Raw genomic sequence first — 23,552 nt, 5'->3', positions numbered from 1 at the left:
AATTCCACAACCTCTCAAAGCGGCAGCAGCACAAGCCAGCACCAATGTGCCTGGAAGAGTTCCTTCCCTCTCACACTGCAGTGGCCAGGAAACAGAGTAAACTAAAGAAAACATCCAGTTTCCTTACCAGAGGAACTGCCTTCTGTTTGTCTGAGTAGTATGAAGGCCTTCTCCTAAGCCAGATGTAAAATGTATGTTTTTTTTAAAAAGGCTGGGTTGAAAGAACAGAACGTTAAAAGAGAGCTTGTGGCGTCAGGAGCCCTTCCTGGCACGCGAGGTTGTCTCTAATTAATGCAATTGGGTTTTATTTTAGTCTGTCGCAGACTGCCTGAGAGCTGATTGTCACTTTGAATATTTGTTCTATGTCAGAATTAATATTTAACATCTGCAGCGACATTACTCAAGAAACAAGGGCTGTCAAATGGTGCCCTTTTAGACAGCAAAGCACCTCACAATCAATATGCATGCTCTATGACATGAATGAGGATGTCCCGTACTGACTTACAAACTATTTAAATACATACATGACCCATACCTACTATGAAATGCTGCCCTTTTAGACAGCAAAGCATCTTGCAATCAATACGCATGCTTTAACGCATGACTAAGGATGTCCTCTTCTGACTTAAAAACAATTTCAATACATAAATGACCCATACCTGCCATGACCCATCGATTTCACCATAAATGGGTCCTTCAGTCTAAAACTAGCCACTGTCAAAGTGAGTGTTACAGAACTGGACAGATTCATGAGCAATGGAACAAAACACTCAGACCCTGCACTTTATGTTGGTTAGTTAGTTATTGTTAGTCTTCTAGGACTAGCAAGTGCACCACTCAGCATTATGGATAAGAGATTAATTCTCGTGAAAGGCAATCAGTGACTTGACAATAGAAGATCCCTCTTTGATAAACACAATTTAGTTTTTTCATCAGTAAACATTTTTGCACTTACATTTTCACTGCTTCTGCCCTGCCTAGGAAACTACCTTTTTTATTGTCCTATGAATAGGAAGCAGAATTAATTCACACAACTGGGTAACTATAAATTAAGCAGCATACAGAAAATGTAGGATGATGGAGAGAGGGTTTTGGGGCGTAACAATTCAACAGATATTAACCTGGGACTAATAAGAGTTAATGAGGAAGTCATGTAGCTTACACAGTAAATTAGTATTTTCTGTCCAACTCAAACAGTGAGATGGAACCTATGTATGAAACATTGCAGTGCAATAAAATTACTCTGGTAAATTAATGTACCAAATGTAGGGGTTTGACCTGTAGTGGTTAAGGTACATGACTGGGATATGCAGGGTCGGTGGTTCGATCCCCGGTGTAGACGCAATAAGATCCGCACAGCCAGTGGGCCCTTGAGCAAGGCCCTTAACCCTGCATTGCTCCAGGGGAGGATTGTCTCTTGCTTATTCTAATCAACTGTACGTCGCTCTGGATAAGAGCGTCTGCCAAATGCCAGTAATGTAATGTAATGTAATGTAATGTATAGGATCCACACTGTTTAAGAGCCATCTGATATACTGCCCTTAATGCAAATCCACCCCTTCTGGCTATTGCAAGGCCAGTTAGCAGATATGAGAATCGCCTCACGGAAGACTGCCTTCGGAAACTGAAACTTAACCGTAACGCAAGTGATTTTCTATGACCAATTCCAGTGACGTTCGGTCACGGTTGATCACTCCTCCATGCATCATTCATTATCCAGGCAGCTTGGGGCAATTACCAGCACCTGCAGGCCACTGATGGATTGTGGTTAACGTCTTGCAGAGCGACACACGATTAAAAAGTGTGAACTTATCATCCATCGCAAATACTGTGAGTTAGTTGCTTTCTATTTAATACAAGGTTTAAATTGATAGACACTTGCATGACGTGGTCATCTAAACCGCCCTAGAAAAATTTGCCCTGTAAATTTGACACCATGCATGTAACTAAAACAAGAGGTATTCCCATACCTCCCTTTGTGTACAGAGTAGCTCAATTTACAGCCTATAATGACAGGACTACGAAATCTGTGTGACGAGGAACATCATTACCTATTGGCTTTCTGCCAAGATTTTGAATCATGCATTAATGTGCTAAAACCATATTATCACATTTAAGTCTTCTCAAAACATGTTGTAAAGCTTCTGTTATAAATCTAAGCAAAAATTAATTTTTTCATTGTTGAATAAACATTTTCAAGTTAAATTTGGAAAGTAACAGATACATCTGTGAAATTAGCATAGCTATATAAAAATTTTAAAAAGCCTTTTTTTTAAAAAAAGGTTTACATGAGCAACATGCAGACCATCAGCCATTAGGGAAAGCTTTACTGTGAAATTATTTTGAAATTAAATTTCCTTTTCTCCAGAATCTGAGGGCTGGCCAAGAACAGTGAACATTTCTGAGTGAGTAGCTGGCGAGCTGACTAGCTTACTAGCTGACTTATTTGAATGATATTTCTGGCCAAGTTATGAGATGGTTGCGATGTGATGTTGCCTTGGGCATCATTTGGCGGCTAGCCATCTGCTCAGTGCTCTCTCGTAACTAGTTGCCGAGATATCTATTGATATCTACAGATAATCTTTCCTAAATATAACGGTAAAACAATTTATTTTCTGCAGACAGCATTTTGCAACTCTGTAATCAAGGAGAGGTTTCATTTATGGATATGATACAGTATTTCAGAAGAGATCTAGATCTAGAAGTCGGTAACCGCAAGGAGAGAAACCTTTTGATCGTTGATCATGCACTACCCTTAATAGGCTAATGAATTTACGAACAAACCAGTTAGGATATAACCAGTTAGGATATATTAGCAATCATGCTGCCACAACATTTATAGCTGATTTTGTTGGATAGGTTGTGATATGTTGATAGGTTTATAACTCTCAGACATACTGTATGTTCTGAGACTTTTAATAAACTCTGAAACGCAGTACATGGTTGGAAAATGCAGTTAGAATAAGGCCAAAGACAACTGTGTGAAGTGCAACTGATTTGTGTGTAGTCCGGGCTCGCACAAATTACCACGCTTTGTGTTCTCTGTAGGAAATGAAATGCTCCAAATGGGTAAGAGGGACAGTGCTAAAATACTCCAAATAGCAGAACAGGGGAAGGGAGAAGTGTACCAAATGTATTTAAGTTATAACGGAATTAATTATTTTAAAAGAAAATTCTCCTTTGTATCATTTTAACTGCTTTTGTATTTTGTTGTGTTTTGCAGTTTAGTGCTTTCCTCAGTGTGTCTGTAATATGCCTTGATATGCATTTTCCTTATACAGCAGAGCCTCAGACCCGAAAACTGAAAAGTCCGGTCAACTGGACAAGGCATGGAATCGACGGAAAGACGACCGCAAAACGTAAACACTATTAATTGAAAACTTGAAATGATATTAGACATGGGACTATTAACATTAGACATCTTAATGTTGTTAGAGAGCCTACAAGGAAAGTATAGCATTTAGACATAGCGCGAAGCAGGTGAAAAATTTTATATCCAGCAAAGATTGCGTCACGTTGAAGGCTACAGACAATGCAAGCGGCGACTTTGCTTAGCATTGGTAACCAACTTACATAAGCCCAAATAAGTAAACTTATCCAAAGCACACAAAGACTCCAATCCACGTTCCATGGCTCATTTTATGCCACACCACCTGTTTTAGGACACATGACATGAGTCTGAAAATAGTGGCCTGGTCTCATTGACCTTAAATGGCAAGGAAGTGTCTTCTGGAACCTTCCAGGTACATGAAAAGAAGGACCAGTACCATTTATGGACAAAAAGTCATGGGTTTCAGTTTCTGACAATGTTCCTCACAGGCTATATCCAGGGTCTGGGTGAACTAGTCTTGTTTCAGAAATTGCTGTCGTTCTCCTAAAATATACTTTCTTTGCTACAATCCGCAGACACATCTTCAGCAGGAAATTGAAACTGCAGTGAGGGGTTTTGAAGTAGGTCAACTGGTCTGGTTTAAAAATGTAGAAGAAGTCAGAATAAATTGGTTGCTAAATTAGTCAATGTATGTTGCACGGTAGACTTTTTTAAGAGTGCGTGGGTAGTAATAGTAATATAAGCTTGATACTGAAGGCTTTAACATGTGCTGATATTCTCTTCTTTAAATAAATATTTGTATTTTAAGCAATTTAGATACAGAAAATTTTAAACATTTTTGTTTTCCTGCAACTCCCCCCCCCCCCCCAGCTGATATTCTTTTCTGATAATCACAATAATAATAGCTTGTTTTACTAGCATTACAATTTGATCATGTAATAATACATTACATTGTTGATGCATCAAACTTCAAATGATGAAGATTAGGGAAATAATGTGTGTAAAATGGCTTTAAATATCGATGCCCAGTCACTCCTAAAATTAATATTGAAAGAAAAACCTACCGTAGTTATGATGCCACGGCAGGCTTAATGCCCTGATGTCTGAATGGGCCTGAGACATTAGCCAAGTTGTAAATTCTGCATCGCTGTTAACTTGAATAGGCCCCTGGCTTCCGTTCACTCCCAGGCAGGAACACAAAGTTCCAGTTCAATAAAGATCTTTGGTCTGACACAATGGGCTTTGTCTTCAGCAGCAAACTAACTGTACTCCATTGCTGGATAGGTTTGTTAGCATGACAGGCAAGAGCTGACAGCACTTCTCAACATATAGGCATTATCTCGTAGACGCCATGGCACCGTGAACTCGAGGGTTCTGTCATTGCGTTTGGGGCAAACTGAAAGTCTTCCTGTGCATTCTATTTTTCAGCTGACGTTGACCTTACAGAGATATGATTTCTTGTAATTGGACTTGGGGGAATCTTGGAGAAGACCAGTGGATCGACTTCTTGTTTCAAGAGTGAGACTCAAAGGAATTGGGTCCATGGTTTTAAAGCACAGTCAGAGCCTTAACCACAATTTTAAAGCTGCTTGATGCTAAATATGTACATGAAAATGTCTTTAAATCCAGTGCCCAAGGGCTTGGAAAATCATCACTTAACTAAAGAAGAATACAGTAAACCGAAAAAAGAATATAGTTATTGACATACACTCATTGAGCAATTTATAAGGTTAATGCAAATATTTAATCAGCCAATCAGGTGGCAGCAACTAAATGGATAAAGACATGCAGATGTGTGTTCAGCTGTTGTTCAGACCAAATGTCAGAATGGGAAAGAAATGTGATCTTTGACTGTGTAATGATTGTTGGTGCCAGACAGGGTGGTTTGAGTGCCTCAGAAACTGCTGATCTCCTGTGATTTTCACGCAGTCTCTAGAGTTTGCAGAGAATGTTGCGAAAAACCAAAAACATCCAGTGAGCAGCAGTTCTGTGGGCAAAAAATCTATTGTTTATGAGAAAATTCAGAGGAGAAGGGCCAGACTGGTCGAAGCTGACAGGAAGGTGACAGTAACATAAATAACCACACATTACAACAGTGGTATGCAGAACAGCATGTCTGAACACATAATGCGTCAAACCTCTAAGTGGATAGGCTAAAGCAGCAGAAGGCCAATAAGTAAAAAAAATAAGTCTAATAAATACCCAATAAAGTGCTCACTCAGTGTACAATGGATTTGCTAAGTATTTTGACAGCAGTGCAATTTTTGTGCCTTTGCCTCAGAATTCCAGCAGGCTTCATCTTTTCAGGGATTTTAGAGTATTTACATCCATATCGGACAATCAATGTAAAAGGAGAGGCGCCTCAAACCACGGTGAAATATGGTGGTGGCTCAGTGAACAACAGGCCATTCAGTCCAGCAATGCTTGCCTTTCCCTACCACTAAAGTGTACCTACTGCTTATTTGCCTAAAAGCTATATGGTATCTAGTGCCATATCTGGCCTGGTCTTGAAAACCCCCAGTGTTTGAGCCTCTACTACATGTCCTCCTACATATTTTGTCCAGGGGCACTACATATTCACCAAGTATCAGGCAGTCTTGGCTAACAATCTCTACCACAAGGCTGATACTGAAACAAGGCCGCAGATGAACTTTCCAGCAAGACAATGACCCAAAGTATACCTCAAAATCCACACAGAAACGCTTACATGACAACAAAATCTATGTTCTGCAATGGCAATCTCAGGCGCAGGAACTCAATCCAATCGAAAACCTGTGGGATGAACTCAAGAGGGCCCAAACTCAAGGATTTGAAGGGTCTTGCAAAGTTCTGCATAAAGGAATTGTTCAAAATCCCTCCAAATGCATTCCTTAACCATGTCAATCATTAAATTGTTTATTTTTTGTGCCAGTCAATCATTCTGGAGTAACATAATTGGATGCTTTCAAAGTCCTTTATGTAGCTCCCATTCAATGATAACTGGCCTGAAAACCACAACGTGCTACTAGTGTAAACCAATAGGAAAGCTGCACTGTGTACTGTAAGCTGAACAGGCGAGAGGAGAGCTGATCACTGTGGCAGAGAATGAGTGCGGGTGGGGGCTCTCTCAATTTTAACTTGCTTTGCTTCATTGACATAACAAAAGCTACAAACATACGTATTAATAGGACACATTTTCATTGCAGATATTCAACACAAATTGCCATACCAATAAACATATAGGTGAACCTCCTTTCTCTCCTCGCTATCTTTGATGATCCAACACTCGCTGTGCGCTTGTGTTTCTAGGCATCTATCAAGGAGCTTTCACTCTGCGCAGAGCCAGTATTGATCCCCCCCCTCTCTCGCCCCCCTACTGCGCACCGCATTCCTCCCTGTCCTCAGAACGCAGCGGCAATGAGACGGACAGAAGCAGTGGGCCGGAACCAGCTTGACGCCGTGGCGGGAGACGCTCGCCTTAGCAGAGGGGAAACTTCTGGAAGAATATCGTGCACTCGTCATCAGTTAATGAGAGAGTGACAGAGAGAGAGACAGGGGGAGAAAGAGAGAAGGACAGGAACAGGGAGAGAGGGAGAGAGAGAGAGAGAGAGAGAGAGAGAGAGAGAGAGAGAGAGAGAGAGAGAGAGAGAGAGAGAGAGAGAGAGCGTGTGGAAGACATTGAGAGAGAGAGAGGGGGGAGAGGAGAGGGAGAGAGAGAGAGGGGGAGAGAGAGAGAGAGAGGGGGAGAGAGAGAGAGAGAGAGAGAGAGAGAGAGAGAGATGCACCCTGAGGATTCCTCATGTCGTGCCACAGCCTGTACAGTGCAGTGACATAGCATAGAGGCTGTGGAACTGGGCTTGCAGCCAGCATGCTGCAGGTAATGTTTTAGGTTTACCTTCATTTCCTCACTGCAAGATGCCGCTGTACTAATGGAGAAGTTATCCTTGATGATGCCGTGTACTGATAAAATAAATTGCGGTTTGTAATTTCATGCAACACTGATGAGCATGACATTTTAGCAATATACAGCTTAATTGTAATGAACTAAATGTAAAAGGTCTAGTGATTTTCATAACCTTTGAAAGAATACCTTTCATGTTTGCCCTTTTAAAAGGGAAGTGGAAGACTTCTTAAAGAGAAACACACATTCACTGAACACTATTAGGAACACCTGTACACCTATCATTATGGCAGCAGTGCAATGTATAAAATCATGCAGATACATCAGAATGGAGAAAAAGGTGACAATAATGCAATAACCACACATCAGAACAGTGGTATGCAGAAGAGCGTCTCTGACCAACACGTCAAACCTCTAAGTGGATAGGCTACAGCGGCAGAAGGCTTAATAAGTCTAAAAAAATAAGTCAAATAAGTACCTAATAAATACCTACACCCTGAAGACAAGGAAGGACTTGACTTGTGCATCAGAGCAGGAGAAAATGGGAGCTTCTACACGACATTGTAAAATTGAGACTCTACAACCCTTTTCTGTCTTGATCATACATTTCTACAATGATACTTTTCAAAACTTTCCTCAACCTTATGTGGAGGTTGCAGGAGAGCACTACTATAATAGCACACACAGCTAGCACTACTAGCCTACGATGGGAACTGGTTGCCATAGTAACGTGCAGTGCAAACAAAGACACAGCAGCTGCTTTTTGACAATGATGACGGTTGATATTTGAAAAAGTGTGCGTTTATACCATACTAATAAAGCAAATGGTTTACATAACCTGGCCTGTTCCCATGCAATGCTCTCTGTCACTTTACCGTGTACAGTGCACACATGTGCAGGTGAGATTACCATACCATGTAAATCCGTTCAAGGGCAAATGCTTTTTCAGCACTGACTTAAACGAGAGAGCACGAGAAAGTCTTTCCGGAAGACATTATTTTTTTACCACAAATCAAAGAGACTTAAAATACCATTATGAGAACAAAAACTACTGGATTCTTGTTTTAATCTCAAGCGAACATCATCCGCTTTTCAAATCACATTACACATATTGACATGAAATCTACACATAAACTTGGCAGAGCAACACAAACTGGCAACATTTCAGCCTTATTTTTTCCAATCCCATTTTCCCTCATTATACAGTATGCCGAGTGCCAGTTTTCATAACGAGATTGTGGCAGTGATGACACGATCATGCGACTGCACGCAGTAGAATAACAGCGAGTCGTATGTTTTTATGAACACCGGCGTCTGGGGGCGTTATTTATTTTCAGTTCGCTGCTGTGGTACAATTTTCCAACCGTGAACTCAATCAATTTTATTAGGCCAATTAAGACTGCACAAAAACACGAGGCGACAGGGAGAGTGTGCTTTCCTCCTTACCTCTTCGACGGTCCAGTGCGCTACGCGGCTGGCCTGGACGCCCTCCACGCCGGGCAGAAGCTTGCAGTGTTGTTCCCAGCAGAGGGGCAGGTCGCGGCTGGGGTGAGCAGACATGGCCGACAAGAAGACGGACTGGTGCAGGGCCTGCTGCATGCTGTCCACACAGCGCTCGGCTGGGGGAAACAGACCACAGAGCGGTTGGAAAGCTGCGGGCCGCGCGGCTAGCCTCCGTTAGCGCCGGCAACTCGTCAAAGTGACAAATGTGCATTTGTATCATTGGGTAGCGACGGCTACGGTTAGCGTTTCTGGTCGCGTGTAATGTTTGGATTACAGTTATCGTCATGGAAAAATAACAGCTACAGGGTATGGTTATTACATTGTGAAGAATCCACATGAATGACTGACTCCAATAGGAAGGAATGCCTAATACACAAGTTTTGTAGAATACTCTTTTATGGGATCTCGCTGTGATACAGTTATCAATCATCAAAATTCTGTCCTGAAAGCATACATGCAGAATTTCAGAGTGACAAGTACAGGGTCAAAGTTAATTTTAGGGAAATAAACAAAATCACTTGATCATGCAAATGCAAATGCAAAAAAAAAAAGAAAAAAGAAGGGATTATTTGACAAAGGCATCAATAGCAGTCATAAAAACAAAATAACTCAACATATAATACATCTTTAACTATAAATGAATTGATTACAAGGGTGGAGTGATTACTGCAGTCTCTGTGTCCGGTTTCCTCGATGTGCCACTAACGTCATGTGTGACACAGTGCTGATTGATGGTGGTCACAGGAGAAGAGTGACCACAGGAGGCGGATATCCGATGTCCTCATTAACAGAGGTAAAACCATGCTGTACACAAGTACAGCATGGTTCCCCATAATGTGCTCATAGTTCACTGCTTGACCACAGAAGCTTTAGCTATCATTAGCTCCATCAGTTGACATGCACACATTTCTATGCAGTGGGAAGAATATAGAGACAGAAAGGCACATTTTGATCACAGATTCAGGAAAATGTTGCGTTTGTACACATTAATTGGTTTAAAGCAGGGCTTACACAGATCCAATAATTGGTATATGACATGGATTTGGCAGCCAAATCGTTGAACTCGATTAAACCATCCAAATTATTGAAAGATCAGTGGATCTGTGTGGCACTTGCTATCAACTGGCTATCCTGAAATTGTCTTGTTGTCTTGCAGGTAGTCTTGTCCTAACTACAATAGCACGATATACGCTTTTAAAAAATCTGAAATAAAATCTGTAAAAGATGATGGGGCCATCATATGCTGTTATTAACTCCACATGTCCATGGTTCATCACATTATGGAGGTTTCATAACACCACTTGCGATCAAACAACTCATTAGAGCATTAATCAGTCATTATTCAGTTTAATGAAGGTACGCACAAAAATAAGGCCATGTGTGAGAAAGGTTTTAAGTCATAGAAAGCAGCTAAAAGCATGGTATGGTGTGTTTTACACTATGAATTGGAAAATTGATGGACTTATGAATGAAACTATAAGCACAATCATTAAAAATTATGAGAATACAGTAACTCAGCATCTTACAGTAGGAATACATTCATACATTCATACATTTTTCATCTTTTCAGATTTTAAGTGTGTGAATAACTAAACTTATTGTCAAAAATATTTGGTCTGCTTGTACAAAAAACAAAACCAAAAAAAATATATAATATCTATTATATGACATTTAGTTTGAGAATCTAGAATTCTACTGGAAGACAAAGTTGGGAAATGATGCTCAGGGGGAAAAAATTACTTCAATGAATCACTTTCATGTCATCTAACACCATCCTGAGAGGATTCTGATCTTTTAAATGTACTTTCCAGCAGAGCTTAGCTAATTCACACTAAGAGCAGCTTCCCATGAAGACTCTTCTGAATTTCCTGTCTCAGTCACTGCTTCCCGTTTCACCTACAATCAATGTCACATATCACAAACAGCCATGTTTGTAAATTGGCTGAAAGCACAACAACCTCCTTCCTGCTTGCAAGATTTAAATGATACCGGGGCTTTAGTGCGGAACTGAGTCAAGCGTACTTTGATCAGGCGTCTTTGATCATTTAAGTCGGGTGTTAGGTGAGGAAGCGCAGATCTCATATTATGACAACACCATTACAGCCAACCAGAGAACCAGGTCTTGCAAGCGGTCCTATCATCCGCCATTTCACCTGTCAACAAGGTGCCCGCATACAGGAATGGAGTTGGGTAATCCTGTTAACGATCTCCGTGATTTTGTGAGCGTGTCGTCGGAATTTACAACCATAAACAATGAATAATTCTTCAGCCTTATTCCTTTTTGGCAAAGCCTTATGGGTTTGGGGTGATACCAGAAGAGACAACACATTGTGAAAGGCAGACCACAAGAACAGCTGTTTTTCTGTGACAGAAGCTGATAAACTACTGAGATGAAACACTAAGCCAGGGATCATCCAATCACAGTCCACATGGTCCAAGAACTGCTAGTTTTCCACCCGCCCTTTACCTGGGAGGCAGTCTGGCCAATCAGTAGCCCTAACCATTCAGCTAACCGGGGCAGTTGTGGATTCGAGGTCCAGATTTGATGATAGCTGCACTAAACGAATGCTAAAATATTTTCCTGCATGCTGGTCTTGAAAACTCGACAGAGCCCTACAGCAGTTCCTCACCGTGTGCCCTACTCCCCTCGGTGGGCCGGGGACGCTGTCAGTCAGAGCAGGCTGCTGCCACTACGCTATCTTTGTGCTTTCACGCTCCCCTGGCGAGCCCAACACACCAAGCCGCTACCGGCGCCCTCCCTCCTCGGCTTCCAGTGAGTGATGTGAGCGTCTCGACAGCTACCAACACCAACACGACTCCGCACTCCCCGTCCTTCTATGATACTTCAAACGTCATTGTGCGCAATTATGGTGTAATTAAGCGTAATGAGCGGAATAAAACAATGGAGCAATTTACTGTAAATGATCCGCTGAAAGAAGGGCTATGCAAGTAGCGCTATTTAACCGTTTACATTCCAGCAGGCGATATGTTCTGCGGCATCCATTTTAACAGATTAACTAACCGTATGTGATGCATGGCAGAGATGACTTATGGCAATAGCGAAGTTTACGGTTGATGTTCATGGTTGTAAATTCTGACAACACGCTCACAACATCACGGAGATCGTTAACAGGATTACCCGACTCCGTTCCTGTATGCGGGCACCTTAATATCCTGGGCCAGTGCCAAATTAGCCCTACAATTTTTTTTAAATACACCTGACCATCACAAAATGACACACTGCGCATTCATATTAACTGACTCTGTTGAGACAAGATCAAAGCTAAGTACGAACGTGGCACTGAGACTATCCATGCCCATGAATTATCTATACAGCACAGTTAGGTGGCTTAAGACTGAGCTAGTGCTTCTCTCCACTCTCTGAGCCCTCTCCAGTGAATTGTGCTTTTAAGATTAAATTGTGCCATTTAAAGCAATGTGGGGGTGTAATTGTATCACACAGCACCACAGAGCCCCTCACGACAACAATGATGAATTACACGAAAGGAAATACGGCAGTAACGAATAGAGTTCATATTTTTGGAAAGAGCCAAAAAATATACTCAAATATATTCAAATCCATGGTCTAGCGCTGCGCAGAAAGAGCTGTAAAGGCACGTGTTTGTACACTCTACCTGGGAAAAAAAAGGGAGACGGCCTGCAACTTAATTGCATCCCCACAATGCACCGGTTTCTGCGGGTTATCTGTGAACCCTGCCCGCCTTTCCCTCTTCCCAAATCTGCTCAGTTTGTCAGCACAGCGGTCATAAGAAAAGGAAATGGCCTGGACCGCGCTATTCGAGCAAAATCAATCTTCAGGCCTCTCCACCGTAATTCCCTGCGCAGGCTCCAATCACCCTCCACAAAGAATGGCAGGCCGTGGTGAGGAAATAAAGAACAGCGCGTGATGCAACAATATTAAATGTGCATAAGACAGGGCCCCAGGACGAAAAGAAATAAACATAAAGCCTTCACATCTGTGACTGCTCTCCTCTTGTTCCTCTTTTAAATATTAATAAAACAACGTGATTATGAATGAGCAACTAAGACAAAAACATCTACGGAGTAACATGAAAAACGTTGTTGTAAAAGAGATACAGTAATCAGGGTGCATTTTCATGTCCCTTTTCTGTCAGATTAAAATATCAATACAATTTATACCTGCATACATTTTTTCCCTGTTAGAAACAGAGGGGTATAACTCAGCCAGCTATTGAAATCTGTTCATGAATATTCAACAACCCACAGTGTAGATAGCAGTTGGTATAATTTACCATGTGCATAAATACTGTATACAGTCTGTTACCTGTCCTCTCCAAACCCCTTTCCACTATTCTAGATTTACTGTAGAGCAAATGACGTTGGGGATTGATGTTGCTGGCTTCAGCGTAGTGATGAACTGGTTTTCAGTATTGAGTACAGCTGGAGTTTAAGTCCAGGCATTTTAGTCTCATGTACCACTGACGCAGTGGAGTGAGGAGACGAAACAGCAGTTATAGTTTGGCCACGTGCACTCTTTCACACGCTATCGTTATAGGGAGGGGGGAGGACTTGAGAGCGATCGATAGCACGGATGCTGTATGATAAGCCAGTGCGCTGAGCGCGTACGTACTGTGGGCGTTCTTGAAAAGACAAACAGTCAGTTTTAGCATGTTCTGAACTGAAGAAATGCCTGTGTTTTCAACTAGAATGGACTGTAAAAAAAAGAAAGAATAATAATTAATTAGTATGCATGTGCGTTATTGGCCCGCGGTTGGGCGAGCATATGCAAAGTTCCAAAACCTGGCCAGTTTTTGTGATGGGAAAAATAACTTATGATTAGCAAATAATATTGAGTCTTAGCTTTAAAAGTATTAAAGGCCCCCATGCATTCTCTTCCTGGATTTAGTATCTAAAATGCCCACAAAGAGTCTAATTCTCTCACACCCTTGGCCCTGGTTATCGCTCTGTGATAACATTCAGCATCCGATAATTAAGCAAAAACAAACATCATGACAACAAGCTTGAAAAAATTTCAGTTAGACCATAAAATCTGCATATCTTCTACTTGAATCCGCATGAAACACAAATGGAAAGCGGCAGGATGATATGAAAAACACAAAAAAGCTTGGGGGTTTTTCAGTGACTTTTTGCAGTGTTTATTTACTATTCTTTTTTTACAAGCTACCCTCAGCTAGGTGCTGTTATGTCGCTACCTGTCTCAGAGCTACATGCTCTCAGCCTGCTTGGTCTAAACAGTCACAGCGAAAACAACAATGCACAAAAGGTGCATCTACAGCCATCCTGGCCAAGGAAACATGCTGCCTAAGCAAATCGATAACAGTGATTTCAGATGGCCATCGTGCATAATGACAGCAAAAATGTATCACAATTAAGTTAAGCAGTTTGAATGTGGGGCTTTTGCTTGTGTTAGCACCATTAATAAACAGGCCTGAAAAACAGAAACAGATAACACCGCAGTGGTAAAACTGAAAGCAAGCGAAAGAGCAGTGATGCAGTGTTCACTTCAGTACAGAAAGAATCAATAACCCCACGTCAATAAAAAATAGAAAAACTTAAAAATTCAGAGGAAGCAAAAATAAGTATTGGCTGCACATACTGTACCTGTGGCCCAGCCTGCCATAATAACAGGGGGTGAGCTTTATCACTTAAAATTCCTATATGACTTCCACATGACTTCCAGAAGTGGCTTCTACAGGAATCGTGTATTATTTAAATTGAGGCAAGGCTCAATTCCCAACGCAGATATGGCTAAAAAGGTTTGATGTATGGGCTCCGCGCAGACAGCTTGACAGCAATCCAATAGTGTCTCTGGGGTGCCTGGTGGGAGAGAATGTGGGCAAGGCCTCCAGCCAGAACAGCAGAGAGCAGTTGACAATGCCTAATGGGGCTCCATTATACTTCACCAGCACCCCGCCAGAGGTCATCTTATGAGAGAAAGCGGTCTTAATGACAAAACAAACAACACTCTGAAAATGACCTCACGTTGCTGGGCTTTGATATGTTCCAAAAAGCAGGATTTAAGAACAGCGCAGCAGGCAGAAACAGGAAAACTGACGTGAGCACATTTGAAGAGCACAGACAGCAGAAGCCCAAGCCACCAGCTCAGCGACACTGCGGATACATCTTCCTGTCCAGTCTATCTTACAAAGACATGACGTTGATAACACGGGGCTGTGCTGTGCAGTTCCACCAAGCATTCGTTCTCTATGACACACACTCATAGAGACAATTACTTTTTCCCTTATCAAAACCATTAGCTGAAGGTCATATCAGTGCGTGACTCAATTTGAAAATGCTTGCCATGTATATATTACTCAGGCAGTATGCAATGAAACTCCTGTCGAGCCTTGGGTGTTTCGCTTAATTGCATGGCAAGAGATTCTTTACCTTAGAGGGCGACTGGCCGTGAAAACACTTTTGCATGTTGTGTTTTTTAGGACACAATGACAAGCCTTAGAGAATAAGGAGATGACACTGATTAGGGGAAAAAAATCTGCATCTAATCTCAAATCTCAATGAGTCTTGTTTTCACTAATTACGCTTGTACAGAGAAAATTAAGAATGTTCAAGATTACGATCAGTTTCGCATTGCTTATCCATTTATGCATCATCCTAATTAAAATTGGACAAATTAGGGAAGCTGGAAAACAGCTAGCCATGGGTACAACATAAGGTACTGTCCTACCCATAGGTAAATTGTATGCATCTTATTTGAGCTACATTGGGGATTTACAGATACAAACACACTGAATTTATATCTTGAAATATTTTACTTATTCTTGCTTTGCCCTGTACTTATAACGGCTATGCATCATTTCAAATTCAAGCTGCACAAGGCGCATCTGTTCATATTGTACTTCACGTTTTGAATAAAACACACGATTGATATTTCCTTGGTCTAAGAGTCTTTCCAGAAAATGACAAGCTGCTGAGCGGTTCCGTGTAAAAGCGGAGCACTTTTTACCGGCACCCCGCAGCCTCAGGTACAGGTGCAAGAACTGAGCTTCACAGCACAAAGGAAAGCTAATGCAAATCAAAATTAGAGCATGTAAAACCTTTTATACATGAAGAAACATCAAACACTTTAAAAGGCAGAAGACCTGAATCGATCACCTGATACGGTTGGCAGAGGAAAACGACAAACATTTTTACAAAACAGTAGAGAATAAAATAAAGCCCCAAAGTTCAGTTAGCTTTGAAGAGTCTCCCCAGTCCCATTACTAAGGTAGACTCCTGTGACAGCCCCCTGGGTGATGTCTTTTCATGTCTTTGTCAATTCAAAGCCAGACTGAAAAGGCAATTAATTATTCAGTTAAACAAACAAAACCATCAGCTTTTTACAGGAAAGAAAAAGCTGCCGTTCCATGGAAAGGGTAGCTTTTGAAATTCAGAAGCCAAATTGCATAAATTATCAAGACCTCTAACTATGACAAATAAGGACAGAGTGATGTTACAATGTCCCACATAACAAGCATTTATATATATTGGGGCAATTCAATTTACAAATTCTACAGGACACAATACATTGTAAAAAAACTGAGCATGGAGCTACACCTCTTTATTGGGAAAAGGCCAGTGATCGTAGGGTCCCCATAATATGACATCAAAGGTCATCATCAGCAGTTGACACACTGTACTATTTATGTATTAAACCAAGAACTCTTTTTGGCAGACCGATATTGGCACACAAACATTTTTAATCATAAAGCATGGACAAAATAAATAAGACAAATAGATTTTACTGGAAAGAAGATCTATCCGGAACAAAAGACTTAGCAAATTGTGAATGCTAAAAGAAGATAATCTGCTCATTCTCACATTGACCAATATGCTATTAACCACCAAATATCTTCAATCAGCATTTTGTCTCCCTTGCCGATTTGGGCTGGACCTCAGTGGATTTGAAGTGGCTGTTGTGTAATCATCAGCCGTGGCACAACTCTCAAGCTCAGCCCAATTAATTCCATGTAATCAGAGCTGCCACTTCTGATACTCCTTACCCACTCGCCTCATAAGAGGCTGGCAGTAATGGAGTCGAGGGTCGGACCTCGACAGACACCCGTGTGGCGGTCCCCTCAATCAGACAACGGTGGGAAATGTGGATGGAAGAACCTCCCGGAACTCCGACCAAGGGAAGATAACAAAGTCGCAAAACCAATTATGCGCAGAGAAAAGAAAGGCTTGCCAGTTTTGTGCCAGGGGCATCCTAGCATGCTTAAAGACGGTATCTGTACACGTGACAGATTGATGAGCTTGGTGAGCGATAGCCCTAGCTCGAGAATGCAATCGGTTGGTGCATTACAAAATTACATCCTCTGATGTAGTGCATCGTGAGTGATTTGTTAATGTTACTCAAATTCAGGCACTGTGATAGCAAGAATTCATCAAAACCACTCAGTGCCCGCACTTTTCCCCTTTGGATGCCAAACTGCCAATATTTGCAATTAATTTCCTTCATTTGTCACCCAGATGAAGCAGATCAGGAATAATGATATTTACAATGCAGTCTGTAAATATTTGGAAAGTGGTACAATTTCTGCTGTTTTGGCTCTTTTGGTGTTGCATACCAGCACATTGGATTTGAAACGAAACAATGAATAATAAAGTGAATAATAAAGAAATTGCATCCCTTTTTGTACAGACACCCATTTTTGGGGACCAAAAGTAATTGGACAGCTGGCTTCCCCGCCATTTATGATTAGTCAGGAGCACAGAACCAAAATAACAGAAATTGTACCACTGTGAAAATACTTAAGGGCTGCAGTGTATGCTGCCTGTTATGATGCCTATACAAGTTCAGACACTGAGTATGATGCAGTACATCAACAGCACTGCTAATTCCCTCTCACTGCAACACATTGAAACAAACATATTCTCTTTTCGAACGCGCGGTGCTCGTTTCCTGATATTATGCTGCTCCTCTATCAGCTCGCCATGTTTTTGCACTGACTCAGCCATCTGAGATGCCCGAGGCCATTGTCCAAAGTCTTACAGTAAGTGTCACTGGCCTGCTGCCACCGGCCTTTGGTTCAGCTGCTGGGAAATACCCATTACTTCCAAGTGCTCTCTGCGACTTCACTGTATGTTCTCTGGAGGTGCAATGCTAAGTCACTTCCTTCTCAAATGCAATGAGAGAGAGCGAGAGAACAAAAAAAACAGAACCAGATTAACAGGGAAAGCAACTGTGACGGACGCGGTTCGCTGATGCATTGTAATTCTAATGAGACGGGCGCTTGAGCGGCCAATCAAACCCCATAAGGACCCGGGACGATGTTTATTCCACCAACGGCCTCTGAGATCCACAGGAAACGGCTTGCGGTAATAAAGCTTCGGCTTAATTTGCGTCATCCTTTCATATTCAGCGGCCGTGGAGGAACATCTTGTACACGGTACAGGATGGAAATGGAAAATCTTTTTGAAACATCTAATGGGGAGCAAAGTGGGACTGATCTCAATCAAAGCCTGAAGAGCTTCTTATCCTGGCCCGATCTGAATTGTTAATCTGGTCTTAATGCTGTGAACATATCTTCTGCATCAACGCTGTCAACAGTGCATTTAAGTTCATAAAACTCTTCACGTAAACTACTTGAACAGTTTGATTTGAACAAATGTGTATATACTGGTGAAACAAAATGACAGATTTTGAAATGTGTTGAATATACACTCAGTGAAAACTAGAAAGCGATGTATGATCTAAGGCACTCAACGTCCCTTTACAGATTGACCAATAACGATCAATACACCGTAACACTTAATCTATCTATGCTGCATTCTTTCAGTTCAGTAGATTGCAAAAAACTGTAAAATTATTCCTCTCATTACTTTCTTGAGAACACGCAAAGGGTGCAGATCAGGACAGTTAAACATGCAGCATCACTGTCAAGGTCATTTTCAAAAGTCAGTGGTCTGCTTTCGGTTAAAGCCTATTGTAGCCTGTTAATTACACAGTGGTTTCAGGCCAATCTGCTGTCCACTACAAATTCACTGAAAGCACATGACAGATTATTTCATAATCCACAATCAGATGAATATGTTTATCATTATTGTTTATCAAAGTAAAAATGAAAGGAAACAAGCATCTGTAACTATTTGATTGGTAAAGATCCTGTTTTGAGAGTTAATCAAAATTCCAATACTGCCATTTTAGGGAAAGACTGAAAGTGTATACCACAATCTCTGTCCAATATTGTTATTTAAAGGAGTACTCTGTACACACTCCACAAAAAAAGTCGGAGAGTCAAGCTTGATTTAAGTAGAGGGAACTGCAAACAAGCTCCTGACAATGATCCTTTCATTGAGTCTCTGTGCAACAAGGTGGCTTTTCATCTGAAAACTCCACAGTACAGATTAGCATAATGTATTCCTATGGCCGGGTAGGGATCACAATCTTAGCATCAAGGCTTTGATGCTGGGAGCTGGGCCAGACAGAATCTCCCTCTCCCTCTCCCTCTCTATCTCTTTCAGAACGGAGGCATGTGCCAAACTATATGAAGCATAAAAAACGGCCTGACATAACTGAACACTGCGGTGAACTGAATGTAGCATTTGGATTATTTTATCAGTACGGAAAATTCAGAAGATGCCATATTTCATATGTATTCTCTGCCATTGCCACCGCACACAAAATTAATATCTTAAGATACTTCAAGGAAATTCCACAAATGATGAACAAATTGGCAAGTGTCGCTGTGATTCATATGCCTCTTAAATAGGCATGAGATGTAAAGAATGGCCTGTGAAAGCTTCAATGCAATGGACTATCATCGTTACAGGAAGTGACAGCTCAGGGTTGTCATAGCAACTTCCAATTCAATAAAAGATGAAGAACATTACATCCCAATGCCAGTGATTACACTACATTTGAACTTCAACATTTCAGCGACAATAATAATGGGCTTCAAATGAAGTCGTCTTCGTGAACTATCAACGCTGCAATTTCAAATATTTTTCTGGAATTATTAATCAACAAAATGCTTGATACATTTTGATACATACTGTACTTTGCATTGTGCGAAAAGTAGTCAGGAGCATTGAAGACATCTTACAGCCACGGGACTTCAGAGTATTATCACCAAGCTCACTGTAAATAAAAGAGAATTATTCTAAGCTATTGGCACAGAGGTCGTCTTGACTACTATGAGATGAGATCCTCCAATGGCTTGGCCCCAAGTGTTACTATACGACCTAGGGAGCGTTTTAGCTTGATGAATTGTGCTGAGGACTGGGGGGTGCCCTAGGGAGTGTTTTAGCTACATGAGCTGAGTTGGGGATTGGGTGTGCCCGGGGCCCCAGAGAATGGAGGTAGGAGAAACAGGGCTTTTTGAGCAACATTCAAGGAACAAGGGGTCACAATGCAATCGTCCCTTAAATAAGTCCTCTGAGAGGAAGGGTGAACCGACCCTTGCTGTAAACTTCCTCACAGTGAGGACTGCTGCTTCTGACACTGACATAACCTTCCCTGCAGTGTGAGGGCACCTGCATGAGCAGAGTGAACACATTCAAATGCATGCAGGTACACACACACACACTCACACACACAGTGCTCAAAGAAAAACAGTCTCTGAAACAAGAGGGCAAATTCGCAAAGCTTTTAGGAGATGGGATAATGCCAACGCAATCAGGAGGGGAATCCGTCGTCACGTTGACATCCTTCATTACGTGAAGAGGTTTATGAACAACCCCTTGCCCTCCTAGTAACTGTAGCAAATGTTGAGAGGGATTTGAACCAGGGAATAATGCTGCGGTGCTTCACAAATACAACCTGGGGAATGACTCTGGAGGACTACAGCAACTGTGCACTGAGAATTACAGCGTACAGCCAAGGAAGGATTCAAGTACATTGCCTCCAATTTCAAATAAATTACTTTTTTTTCTCCTGTTGTGTTCCAATTTCCCAATTTATCATGCTCTCTTAGCCAGAGCCGGAACAGCGCCTGAAAAGATTGCTTTCGCCAGCAAGTCTCCTTCATTATAATCCAGTCCCATGTAATTAACGTTCAGACTTTCTGTTCTTCGGAATGTTTTCAGATGCCCTCCTTCTGGTGGAGTAGTTTCCTTTTAACAAAATACACAAAATATTTTGTGTGCATCATGACTGCTACATATTTGTACCAGTTTAATTTGATATGTCGGTACTGTTCGCCCAATGTATGCTGGGATAGGCTCCAGCCCCCCTGCGACCCTGTTCAGGATAAGTGGGTTAAGATAATGGATGGATGGGTACTGTTGCATTTCATTACTGAATATTTCACACTTAGTGCACACAACATCCAACAATTAAAATGGCGAAATGGTGGAAAATTAGTCCTAATTGCCTCTAAGGCTTGAAGAGCTCGATCCCCTATTTGTTAAACAATATTATACAATATATATGCGTGGATATACTCATACACACATGCACACACCCTACAGTAGCTTAAAAATAGCTGCCACTGGGTTGCTCTCAGTTTTTTTTAATTCAGAAAAGGGATACAAATCCAAGGGATAAAAATGATGTCAATTTTCTGTCCACTTGATCCACTTTCTAGTCATCAATTAGTTTGCCCCATTCAGGGCCCAAAACACAAGCATACAGTAAGTATCTCCAATTCTGTCAAGTTTTCCACAGCTACTGTAGACTCTTGAGAAGCAGCCAACTGTTTCACAACATCCGTTGCATTCCACAGTTCTCTGTTTCAAAACTGACGCACATTGCATCCTTGTGCCCAGTGAAATAGCCACCATATATGTATTGGCACAAAGGCCTGGAAAAGACACACCTAGTACATTACATTACATTATAGTCATTTCGAAGATGCTCTTATCCAGACAATAAAGTACAAATCATAACCACAGACAAGTGCACTGAAAACCCTAGATGGAGGTACGGTGCTCGAGTGCTAGGGTGATCGCATACTGCAGATAAAAACCTGAACCTTTGTAGAATAATCTGATACCTGTCCAAGTAGCAATACCACAGTTGGCAGCTAGAACACCACAAATAGCAACATATTAAAACACAAGGGCGATCATTACATACTATAGCATACAAATAGCATACACGGCTAATTATTACACTGAGGTAGGGAGGGAAAGGTGCAGCCTGAAAAGATTGCGCTTGAAGGCGGACAAAGACTCTGCTGTTCTGACGTCCCCACCACCGTGGAGCCAGAACAGACAAGCAGTCGTGACCGAGGAGTGCAGGTGTGACAAGGAGGCGTCAGGCGTGCAACGGTAAGAGGTGGTACAGGCAAGCCCCTGAAACAACAGAATGAAAGTGTGCTAACCTACTCTGAAAGGTGAGTGTTGTGGTGTCACCCTAGTTACACCGGCTGGCTGGCAACCAAGCTCCCCTCAGGTGCTATGGCAACAGACAGATTATAAAGAGAATAATTACCGCCACAGCCCGAGAGAAGCCAATTGGCCATTAATATGCTATTGGGCAATTGGCCATTAATTGGTTTAACATAAGCCTTTCCATCCTTATGTCCATAACACCGAATAATGTCCACTTGCACGCCAGTAACTGCCATTTGAGTAGACGGATGGAAAGTCCACTGTGCATTTCATCTATTTGAAAGTGGTTCCTGACTGCTTGTCGAGCTGCTCAGAACAACTCATGTATCATGCCAGCGTGGTGACCGGGCCACCACATCCCAGTGTGTGAGTTGCAAAGGCCAGATGGATTTCTGATATTACAATTATTGTCTGCAATGCCCTTCACTCCTGCCAGGTTCTACCAGTGACCATCTGTTTCCACAGCGAGGGGAGAGAGAGGTGTGCCATGTTCCTGGGGATTCTATGTGAAGCAGTGAGTCTACAACAGACTAGCAAACGACAGACTAGGGATTAATGAATATATAAATATTAATGAAATTGTGCGAGTGATAACGGTGCTATGCCTTATTGTGGGTGGTTGAAAGAAGGAGAAAAACGGTTGGATTCAGAACATAAGCTTTTTCGACGGTTTGCCACCTCCTATGAGACTACATGAAAGCAAAAAGTCAATACTGCCAAGATCCCTGCTGATATCAGCAATCACATTGATTTGTTAACATCTGTAGACATCTTTTCACAAAAATAGAGAAGATCATTGCTGTCTTCAGGAAAATGAGCTCAAATCAAAATGTTCAGGATCTCAGTCCTTTTCTCCTGTTGTTTTATATTCCATAATTGTGTCAATATTGATATGAACTTGGTGCAGATTTCAGGCACCAGAAATAAAGCTTTAAATTGTTGGCATTTTTTACATAGCGCCTTCATCCAAAGCGCTGTACAATTGATGCTTCTCATTCACCCATTCATACACACACTCACACACCGACGGCGATTGGCTGCCATGCAAGGCCCCGACCAGCTCGTAAGGAGCATTTTGGGTTAGGTGTCTTGCTCAGGGACACAGCCCGGGCGGGGGATCGAACCAGCAACCCTCCGACTGCCAGACGACTGCTCTTACTGCCTGAGCCATGTCGCTTTAGATACGTGGATTAGCCTTTAACCAATGAGAAACATGTTGAGGAGCTGTTGATCTGTTTCTCGTCTTTAAAGTATCCGCTCCGATGAATTTTAAAAAGACTGTTTGACCTGTCATTCCGAAAGGGCAATTTCAAAAACGCTTTTGGAATTTCTATAATTTCAGGGCTGCGTAAAATGATTTCACGACGAGGGAAAAACAGATTGCGAGGACTGAAGTTAAGTTTAAAACTTTTTAACAAGCTGAAAACACATTTAATTTTTTGAATAAAATAAATTAGGCACCTGCCCCAGTGTGTTTGTGCAAACTGAGTGATTGACAGCTCTGTACCTGCTAGGATCTGTCCCTTGTCTAAGCCGTGCCCTCCCCTGTCTTCAAACTGC

The 23,552-nt window shown here is 41.7% G+C and overlaps 1 protein-coding gene across 3 annotated transcripts in view; it reads right to left on the bottom strand.

Moving 5' to 3' along the window:
* Positions 1–23,552, bottom strand: part of LOC133126444 (lethal(3)malignant brain tumor-like protein 4) — an 87,756-nt gene that overhangs the window by 3,460 nt on the left and 60,744 nt on the right. For all 3 annotated transcript variants that reach the window (XM_061238693.1, XM_061238695.1, XM_061238694.1), the window contains one exon: positions 8,658–8,830. In XM_061238693.1, the coding sequence (XP_061094677.1) occupies positions 8,658–8,830 (173 nt within the window). The remainder of the gene's footprint in view (positions 1–8,657; positions 8,831–23,552) is intronic.

Source organism: Conger conger, chromosome 4 (genome assembly GCF_963514075.1).
Source record: "Conger conger chromosome 4, fConCon1.1, whole genome shotgun sequence".
NCBI classification, from domain to species: domain Eukaryota; kingdom Metazoa; phylum Chordata; class Actinopteri; order Anguilliformes; family Congridae; genus Conger; species Conger conger.
The sequence above is the reverse complement of the archived record's forward strand: the minus strand, read 5'-3'. Positions and strand labels throughout refer to the sequence as shown.